Genomic DNA, 10,096 nt, shown 5'->3' with positions numbered 1-10,096 from the left:
CAACCCTGTAGTCTGAATTGCCATCATTGTGGTTTTCATGGTGTATTACCTTACTTCTCTTTCACCAACTGGACTGAGAATTCTCTAGCGAAGGGCTGCATGTCACTCCTTTCTTAATCACTGTTAGGAGCTTAATACTCTTGCAGTAATCAAAAGGATAGGTATCATTTCGGAAGGGCCGGATCTGAATTGTGGGTGAGCTCTTGGAGGTTACCTAAGCCTGTTTTCTGGTCTGTCTCGGCTAATGCACAGGTCAAATAGCGTGTGCCTGGCACACGATGAACAGTGGTCACAGCGCATCAGGAGTGTGGGAGCATCAGGTCCCTCACCTCCATCCTGTTTCTCCTGGGCTCCCTAGGGTGTTACGGTTGCCATAGCACATGGCTGGAGAAAATGTGGAAGAGCAGTGGGGTGAACAGGGCTGCCACATAACCTTTGGACCTCTGTCAGCCCCGGGCAGTTTGGGCTGGGGCTCACCTCCTACTCGCTTTCTCTACTTGGTCAGTATTACTGCTCCGTTTAACTATAGTCTAGCTCAGGACCCTGGACCTCTCACTTGGGACTTTCCTCCTCCCTAGCTCTGGCTCCTGGTACCTGCCTGGCTGTCATAGCAACAGCTTCCAGGGTGACAGAAGAGGGAGCTGGGTCTTGTGGGTAAGGCTTTTTGGACCACAGAGACTGCCCAGGCTGCATCGATCTATCCAAGCTTTCTGTGTTCTTCCTCAGACTGAACTCACATTTCCATCCAGGCCAACGGGACCATGTCCACCAGCCTGACCACTTGTGAGTGGAAAAAAGTCTTCTATGAGAAGATGGAGGTGGCAAAGCCAGCTGACAGCTGGGAACTCATCATAGACCCCAACCTCAAGCCCAATGAACTGGGCCCGGGCTGGAAGCAGTACCTGGAACAGCATGCCTCAGGCAGGTGAGAGATTGATGGGAGGGTCATGCAGGCAGTGCCCGCCCCCCCCCCCCCCCCCGCAGGGGGGGATGGAAGGCGTCACAGACTTTCCAAGTCTGGGCTGAGGAGACCAGCAGGGAATGGACTGCCACAGAGCCTTTGCTTCTAACCACAGCAGTTCCGATTTCTCGGTTGCTCCGAGTAAATTGTACTCTGCATTTTAACTTCAGTCTTTCATAGAAAATCAGGAGTGGGAAGGCTTCAGAGCCCCGAAAATTCAGGTGCTTGGCGTAGCTGGAATGGAGAGGAGATGCAATGGGCATTGCCAACCTAGGATTCGGGGGACTTGTGCTCTGGGGCTCTGGCGTCCCTCTGCTCACTCAAATGCAACAAGACTTGAAGACAGGATACGTTATTGAGCACATGGTATGTTTGAGAACCTGGTTCCACAGCTCTGTGGACTTGGGCATGTCCCCTTCTTTCTCTGGCTCCCAGTTTTCACATTTGCAAAACAAGGGGTTCACCTTAGTTCTTCTTAGCACATCACTCTTCCAACTTTCCTATCTCTGGAGGGACAATAAAACTGCTGACCCCAGGTAGGACTGTCTCTAGACTTTCTACCCCTCCTTCCTTCCTTCCTTCCTTCCTTCCTTCCTTTTTCTTTTTGTCATTTTTTGATGTCTTTTTAAAAAACTTATTCTGTGCATTTTTTACATCATGTGTCTCGATCCCATTCATTTTCCTGTTCCTTTGCATCCATTCTCCACCCCTGTACCTGCCCCCCCCAATAAAATAAAATTTAAGAGAAAAATGAAAAAAATAAAAAAAGGAAAAAAATTAAAAATCTCATCATGGAAGCTGTAGTGTGACACAATGAGTCATGCAGTAACCTCCTTTGTCTATATATCTTTACTTGTAGATGTTCATTGCAAAGAGTCTGGTCTGGTTTGAGGCCTCTTGTTTCTATTACACCTCCTAGTGAGGCCTGCTGGGTCCTCACTAGGACTCTTCCTGGGTATCCCGTTGTTGCCCTGTGTTGTGGAGATCCTGCAACTTTGGGTCTCTGGGTCAAGTTCCTTCACGTACTCCAGCAGATCATAGATGGGGTGGATGTTGGGGAGTGCCAAGTCATAACCCTGGTTCTGGGCCGGCACAGCTATAGCGTTGGCCCACCAGATGAGAAATGGAGACAGCTCTCCCATGCTCACAACTTTAGGGCTGGCTCACCCACATCTCTGCCAACAGAGTCAGCTCTATTGTGCTACCTAGGCAAGGTGCAGGGCCTGCTCTCCCAAGTGCTGCAGCTGATGAGGGGCAGGGACAGCTTACCTGTTCTTATGATCACAGGGCCGGCTCTCCCACCTGCCCCAGGTGTTGATGGGGGGGCAGCAACTGTCCCCCCCCCCCCCCCCCGTCCATGCTGCCACAAGACAGATGGGTAATGGGGACCGGTCTCCCATGCTCACAATTTCAGGGCTGGCTCACCCATACCTGAGCTAACAGGGTTGACTCTATCATACTGTCCTGGTGAGGTGTAGCATCTGCTCTCCAGAGTGTTGCAGTTGGTAGGGGGCAGGGATGGCTCTCCCACTCTTATGACCATAGGGCCAGCCAGCTCTCCCACATGCCTCAAAGAGACTTTCCACTTTCTAAGTGTTCCTCACCTCCCATCATGCAAAGTGTCCTTGCAGCTTTCTAAAGCCGACATCATTTCCCTCTTACAGTCTGGTGACTTGGGACTGGGGCCACAGTTTCCCGCTCACATGGCCTCCAGCCCACCTGCAGGAGCTACCCAGTCCTCCTCTTTGGGCATTTGGATTCACAGGAGACCAGCTGGTGGGTGTGTTGTGGAGGTGCGAACAAAACATGGCAGAGACTTGGGTTGCCCATAGTGCATGGGTGTGAAGCCTCTTGGGTAGAGAACAGCACGAGGGTGGGATCAGAAAGAGGCAGGCTATGGGTGGGGACTGGCCATCTGGAGTCTCACCACATGCCTTGCAAACAATAGATGGAACCTGTATTGACACAGGTCAGAAAATGGGTTGATTGGTTTGTGTTGGCGCCCACTATGGGCACTGGGTGCTGGCTATCCCTCTAAGTAACTGCATGCTCTCTTATTTTCTATGATTCAGCCTCATCTCTCCCAAAATGCTCACCCATGTTGGATACTTTTGGAGATATGGGGTTTGGCTTGAGAGAGAGGAAATAATTCTGGACTGGCTTATTTAAAACAACGTGGGAGACTGAAAACACGAAGCATTTCAGCCTCTTGGAGGACAATGTGCAGAAGGCTGGGAATGGGTATGTGGGGCTTCTGGAGTTTAGGGACAGCTGCAAAGGCTCACAGGTCTTCGAACCTTGGGGTTTAGTCCCAGCCGGCCTCAGGAAGAGCTAAAGCGCAGTCATTGTGCACACAGGCTCTTTTAGTCTTTCAGATGTATTAAATCTCAGGCCCAGCATCACTGGCCCTGTGCAGGGATGGGGAGGAAAGTGGAAGCCTTCCAATCTAGGACTAATCAGATTCCTCCTCACTTTTGACCATGTCTTGGGTGGCATTGGGTATTGTTCTATGCTCATATTGTCAGTGGCTTGCAGGGGTCAGGGGCTGCCTTGCCATCACGGCTATTCCACAGTGGCTGAGTAGTGCTTGGAATACAGTTGGTGCCTGTTGGATTGAACTGAGTTCTTCATCAGAGGTCCTTTGAAGCCATCGTGCAATGGACTTAGGCAGAGCCAGCAACAAGGGCAGAAACAGCCCAGTGGACATGCAAATGCCTCCAAAGCCTTTGTAACAGGGGCTTACAAGAGGTCATTTCAGGAGCACAAGGGGCCTCACTGGAGTTAAGGAGAGCCCCATCACAGGGTACATAAACACTATTGGGAGGCTAAGAGGAGCTGGGTTTGGCAGGTGAGCCCTAGGCCACCTCCCTCTAGGCTTTCTGAGGCTGTGGCTTTAGGAGTCCAGATTAGACAATGTGACCTGTATGAAGGTCAGGTTGGGGGTAGGTAAGCAAGGGGACACAGTCTACTTTTCCCTTTCTCACCCAGGACTGCTGCGGTCCCTAGAGAAAACTGGTTAAGGGGGGGTGCCTCTGTGAAGATATAAGAACTGAGCTTAACATTCTCTCTTATCCAGTCTGTTGCAGGCTGCCAATCTACCCTGCTTTCCTGGCTAGCTGCTTTCCTAGCTATCTTGCTGGAGCCCTACAATGTACTAGGATCTGAGCTTCCCTGCCATCTCCTCAGAGCAAGCAAGATTCAGGAGTCAGCCAGTGACATTGCCGCCCCCTTTTCAGAGCAATGTCTGAGCACAAAGTCCCGCGTGGACACCGTCACGCTGCAGCTAGCAGATGAGAAACGAGTTGCAGAGAAAGGGAGCCATACTTTCTTTGCAAGTTGACCAGATGCAGTTCCGTAATAGGCTGGGAGTAGGGCAGAACCGTGAGAGGGCACACAGGAGGCAGCTTCCAGATGATCGCTGGCGGGTTGCCAGGTGGTTTCAGTGCTAGGCTCCTAAGGATGCTGCTCTGGTCCCCAGGCAGAGGTGGTAGCTGGTGACCTCCAGTGATAACGAACCCACCAACTGGTAAACATCACGCTCCCATTTCCAGCCTCTAACGCCTCCGGCCTTTTCTTTCCTGTGCTCCCCAGGGCTGGCTGTCCGTGAGAGTCTCACTTGGCCTATTCCCCCTTCCTTCCCTGTCAGGTTCCACTGTTCCTGGTGCTGGCACACCTGGCAGTCCGCTAATGTGGTCATCCTCTTCCACATGCACCTCGACCGTGCCCAGCGCGTTGGTTCGGTGCGCATGCGCGTGTTCAAGCAGCTGTGCTACCAGTGCGGCACAGCCCGGCTGGACGAGTCCAGCATGCTGGAGGAGAACATCGAGGGCCTGGTGGACAACCTCATCACCAGCCTGCGCGAGCAGTGCTACGACGAAGACGGTGGCCAGTACCGCATCCACGTGGCCAGCCGGCCGGACAGCGGGCTGCACCGCGGCGAGTTCTGCGAGGCCTGCCAGGAAGGCATCGTGCACTGGAAGCCTAGTGAGAAGCTGCTGGAAGAGGACGCCGCCTACACCGAGGCCTCCAAGAGGAAAGCCCAGGCCGGGTTTATCTACAGCTTCTTCTCATTTCGCTGGTGTCTGTTTTGGGGTGCCCTCTGCCTGGTTATTGTCTATCTGCAGTTCTTCCGAGGCCGCTCTGCCTTCCTTTAGGGGAACCGGTTAGGGGTGGGGAGAGGGGACACGGGGTTGAGAGCGAGAAGGACTCTGGTCTCCTGATTCTGCCACAAGTTCAATCTACGACTCCAGTCATCTGCACCCTGCTCACTCGTCTACCAAACGAGGCGTCTGCACTAGGAGATGCTCAGTGGTCCCTCTACTAATTCGGCAGCAATGAGGGGCAGGGAGGAGGGATGGGAATTTGGGGAGCTTGCTGGGCTTTGGTGTGAGTCCCAAGTCTACAGCGCTGTCTGGTCCACTTCATTTCTCGCTCTGCCTCCACCTCCTCCAGCCCTCCGTTTGCTGTATGTTCGTAGCCTTAGGTCTCACCTTGACCCTGTCACATCCTCATGCTCATTTTCAGCTCCCTCTAATTGTCCTGCATGGCTCCCCTTGGAGACAGCAGGGCCACCCCCTGCCTTCCATCCAGTACACAGGGACAGTCACCTAGTCCTCCTGGGGATCCAGTTTCTACCATTCTGAAAGGCTCAGGATCTCACTCTGACACTAGGGCTGGGTTGAGAGTGGAGGTGGGGGTGGTGGAAGCAGGGGTGGATTGGGGGGTTTGGATGCTCAACGACACGTTGTCCCATGGGTTAGCCATTGACCATATGTGGCTGTTTCAACTTAAATTAATTAAAATTGTTCCTTAGTAGTTCTAAGCTCAGTTAGGCTTACACAGAATTTGTTCCCATAGGGGCCATTGCTCAATGGCAGACAAGGGTGACTTCTAGGAAGATGAACACGAAGGGTTTGGGCATCGAGTGCTCCCCAGAGGACTTCCATCCTCTCTGCTTTGTCTACCCTGGGAGCATCAAGGCAACACTGAGTGGCAGGATTGGGAGAAAGAGGCGCCAGGCTGCATCTCTTGCTAAAATGTGGCTTTTGTGTCTAGAAATAGATTGCCAAAATTCTGTCAAGGGGATAGGTCGTTTCTCAGATGGTCAGAAAAGCTGGGGCATTTGACCACGGCATCAGAGGCAGGAAACACTTCGGACATTGGATGCAGGGCAAGGCAGCTAGTGCAGGTGAAGAGAAACAAGCAGGGACATTGCCAGAGGAAACGCTTCTCCACCAGCTCGTTTTTCCTCAGTAAATAATGATTCCGGCATTTTCATGTTTAACTGGAGAGATCGTTCCCTGCCTTGGCATCCACCCTCCCCCAACCACTGCAGTTTTTTTTTTTTTTAAATCCTTTCAGAACTGAGGGAGTAGATTATATTTGTTTCCAAGACTTGCTTCTTCTTTAATTTGTGGAAACCTCATTTTTATGCCCCTGTAACAGCACGCCATCCTTCACTACCAAAACATTGGCTGCTTTTCTGTTTTTATCTGCTTCATGTGTCTGCAACATTTTATAGTCCTCCTTTTCTGTAATTGTTTTGTTAACTGAAAAAGTGAGTTGTAAAATAAATCTCCATTTCACACATGAGGGAAAGTACATGGTACCTTTTCACGTAGTCTAACTAATTTAGCTTAATATGCTCTCCAGTCCCATCCATTTTCTAGTGAATGATATTATTTCATTTTTCCTTGTGACTGACTATATCCCATTGTATACACATTACATATTTTTTATCTGTTGATCTGTTAATGGGTATCTAGTCTGGTCTCATAACTTGGCTATTGTGAATAGTGTCGTAATAAACATGGGTGTGTAGGTACTTCTGTGGTTTGCTGACTTAGAGTCTTTGGAGTATATATCCAACTATGTTTTTAATTTTTTCCAGGAATTTCTATTGTGGCTGGACAGCACCTGCTCTTCATATTTTATTGTCTTCTCTCTCCATTGCAGTATTCTTTGTGGACACTTTCTCTCATTCATCCTTTATCTGCTCGGGGTGCCCAAGATTCTCCTCAGCTCATTCCCTCCCCACACACACACCTTGGGTTTTTATCACACATGAACTCTCAGTCTTTATGGCTCTCCAGGCTTTCACACGGAGCTCCAGACACATAAGCCGGCATGTCTGACCACCAGGCATTCTTGACCAAAGCAGCCTGGCCAAACCCACCCCTCCGCTTCTTTGATATCCAGTGTTCTCTTCACCCCTCTGCCCCACTCCACAGGTTTTTTCCCCCCGTGTCCTGTGTCAGGTCGAGCGTTGTTTTATCATCCCCTTTCATTGCCTTACCCCACCCCACACTGCTGGACCACCGTTTCCCAGGCCACGTGGTTGCACGCTGTCTTCCGTTCCCCCACACTGCCCTGCCCCACCCCATACTCCTGGGCCACCATTTCCATGTTATATTGAATGTTGTGTTCTCACTCTTCCTCTCTTCCATACCCCCTCTCGTATCATTTGGCCACCACATCCCGTGCTGCATCTGTTAGATGTTGTCTTCGGAAGCCCTGTCACTGCTGTACCCCATCACATAGAACTTGACCATCAGGTTTAATTCTACCTTTCTTGGCATTCTGGGTCTCTGTATCAGCTTCCAGACAATTGCAGGACTTACAATACTGAACTCACTAAGCCTCAGTTTTCTGTGTCAGCAACCATAGCATAGAAATCATCAATTATTAGGAATAAAGTAAACATGAGTGATGGTTCAAAGTCAAGATTCCCTTCTCATCTCCCCTGGAGGAATTCTAATTCATGAAATTTGTTCTTGAGGTAAAGGAAGGTAACATATGGGATAGTATACTCAATAAGACAAGAATTAGTCAACCGTGCTAATTACACAGTAACTCTGTATGGGGTACTGGGGACAGAAAGATGAAGAACTACTTACAGCGGTGTGCCTGTGAGCAGGTGATGACAATGGAAATGATGAGGGCAGTAGCAGAGGTGGCCTCAAGGTGGTGAGAGCCTACGCTATCTGAGGCTGTGATTAGCCTCACTGGGAGCCAGTGCTCATGCTCAGACTAAAGAAAAACCTTTGAAAGTCAGAGGTGACAAGATCCTTAGGAGCTGAGATGGAAGAGACAGGAAACTGAGGCTTAACAGGAGGTTCAGGATCATAAGTCTTGTAAATGAAGAATGAAGTCTGTCAGAGCTACATAACTGTCATGGTTAGTTTTATGTCAACTTGACACAAGCTAAAGCCATCTGAGAGGAGGGAACCTCGATTGAACCTCAGTCTTCCTCCAGAAGATCAGGCTACGCAAGCCTGTAGAGCATTCTCTTACTTAGATAATTGATTGGGGGTGAGGGCAGCCTATTGTGGGTGGTGCCATCCCTGAGCTGGTGGTCCTAGGGTCTATAAGAAAGCAGGTTGAGCAAGCCATATGAACCAAGTCAGTTAGCAGCAGCCCTCTATGGCCTCTTCATCAGTTCCTGTCTCCAGATTCCTGCCTTATTTGAGTTCTTGTCCTGATGACTTCCTTTGATGACGAACAGCAATACGGAAGTGTAAGCCAAACACACCTGTTCCTCCCTGTCTTAGTTAAATTTTATTGCTGTAGAGAGACACCATGACCATGGCAACTCTTATAAAGGAAAACATTTAATTGCGACTGGCTTACAGTTTCAGAGGTTTAGTCCATTATCATCATGGTGGGAAGCGTGGCTGCGTGGAGGCAGACATGGTGCTGGAGAAGCAGCTGGGAGTTCTACCTCATGAAGAGCATCTGAGACGTGGCACTGTGAGAGGCCATGAGAGGCCACTGGTGAAGGTGCAGCCTCAGTGGCAGTTGAAGGCCCAGAATTGAAGGAGTCATGGAGAGAAATTGAGGCTTGGCACTGTGAAGAGAGCCTAGGAGAGGCTATTGGTGAAAGTGCAGCCCAATTGCAGCAGGAGACCCGAGAATTTTGGAGATGCCAGTACCATGGGGTGACCACCAAGAACTACAGCAGCAGTGGAGTGGAGCCAGCCGGAGCCTAGAAGACAAACTGTGTGTGTTGCAGTGGGCGGAGCCAGAGACGTGATCCAAGCCCCCTGGAGGAGCCCAGAAGACTGTGAGTGAATCCTAGCTATTGAACATTGAGTTATTTACACTGCTGAAGTTTGGTTTTGCTTTTTTCAGATTGAAACTATGCCCTAGTTCTTTCCTCTTAAATTAAGAAAGTATTTAGCTTAATTTTAATTTTTGTAGGAGCCCACAATGGAGAGACTTTGAACTTTTAAAAGAGATTTTCGATTTTTAACTGAATTTCTAATGTGTTTGGATTTATGAAGACTTAGACTTTTAAAGTTATTTATGTTTTATATTGTGATGTTAATATTAATGTGCTGTGTTGGGGACAAAAAAGAAAGGGATGGTTCTAATTGGAAAGTGATGTGTTTGTGTGTCAAGTTGACAAGGGCCAGTTGTGCTGGTTGGTTTTATGTCAACTTGACACAAACTGAAGTCATCTGAGAGGAGGGAGCCTCAATTGAGAAAATGCCTCCATATGATCAGGCCTACAGAGTATTTTCTTAGTTAGTGATTGATGGGGGACAGCCAGTCAATTGTGGGTGGTGCCATCCTTGGGAGGGTGGTACTGGGGTCTAAAAGAAAGCAGACTGAACAAGCTACAAGGAGCAAGCCAGTGAGCAGCACCCTTCAATGACCTCTGCATCGTTCTTGCCTCCAGGTTCCTGCCCTGCTTGAGTTCCTTCCCTCACTGCTTTGGATGATGATAAGGAACTGTGAGTGAACTACACCCTTCCCAAGTTGCTTTTGGTCATAGTGTTTCATCACAGCAATAGAAACCCTAACTAAGACAGTAACACAGAATGAGGCTCAGTTCAAGGACCATGACACCTTGTCAAGAGAGCAGAACCAACCCACTAATATCTTGGTGGCAGCTTGTCTTCTCGGCACCATCTGGAGACAAAGAGTAATCTGTTTTTAAGAGAACAGTGTAACAGCCAACCTTACCGGCCTCGGATTTCCCATGGAATCAACTTTTGCAACCTAAGCTAATGCACAGCCGCAATCTTAAGTTATGTGCTCCTCCTGTGCCCCTGACCCAGGCAATGCACATGTATCATTTGCTGAAAGCAGCAAATACTGAAGTTGAAAGCAGCTTTGTAAAAATCTATCATA

At 49.4% G+C, this 10,096-nt stretch overlaps 1 protein-coding gene across 1 annotated transcript; it reads left to right on the top strand.

The window, feature by feature from the left end:
- Positions 1 to 502: 502 nt before the first annotated feature.
- Rtp2 (receptor transporter protein 2) lies at positions 503 to 6,764 on the top strand. Its single transcript, XM_052753883.1, has 2 exons — positions 503 to 925; positions 4,608 to 6,764. The coding sequence occupies exons 1-2, from the start codon at positions 762 to 764 to the stop codon at positions 5,113 to 5,115; spliced, it is 672 nt and encodes a 223-aa protein (XP_052609843.1). The 5' UTR covers positions 503 to 761; the 3' UTR covers positions 5,116 to 6,764.
- The last annotated feature ends 3,332 nt before the right edge of the window (positions 6,765 to 10,096 follow it).

This window comes from Peromyscus californicus, unplaced genomic scaffold, assembly GCF_007827085.1.
Source record: "Peromyscus californicus insignis strain IS unplaced genomic scaffold, ASM782708v3 Scaffold_25__1_contigs__length_3188244, whole genome shotgun sequence".
Taxonomy (NCBI): domain Eukaryota; kingdom Metazoa; phylum Chordata; class Mammalia; order Rodentia; family Cricetidae; genus Peromyscus; species Peromyscus californicus.
Note: the sequence above shows the minus strand (reverse complement) of the source record. Positions and strands in the feature narration are given on the sequence as shown.

Coding starts and splice junctions, on each gene's coding strand:
- Rtp2 (XM_052753883.1), top strand. CDS start 762: ATGTCCACCAGCCTGACCACTTGTGAGTGGAAAAAAGTCTTCTATGAG. Junction 926..4,607: donor GAACAGCATGCCTCAGGCAG/GTGAGAGATTGA, acceptor CTTCCCTGTCAG/GTTCCACTGTTCCTGGTGCT.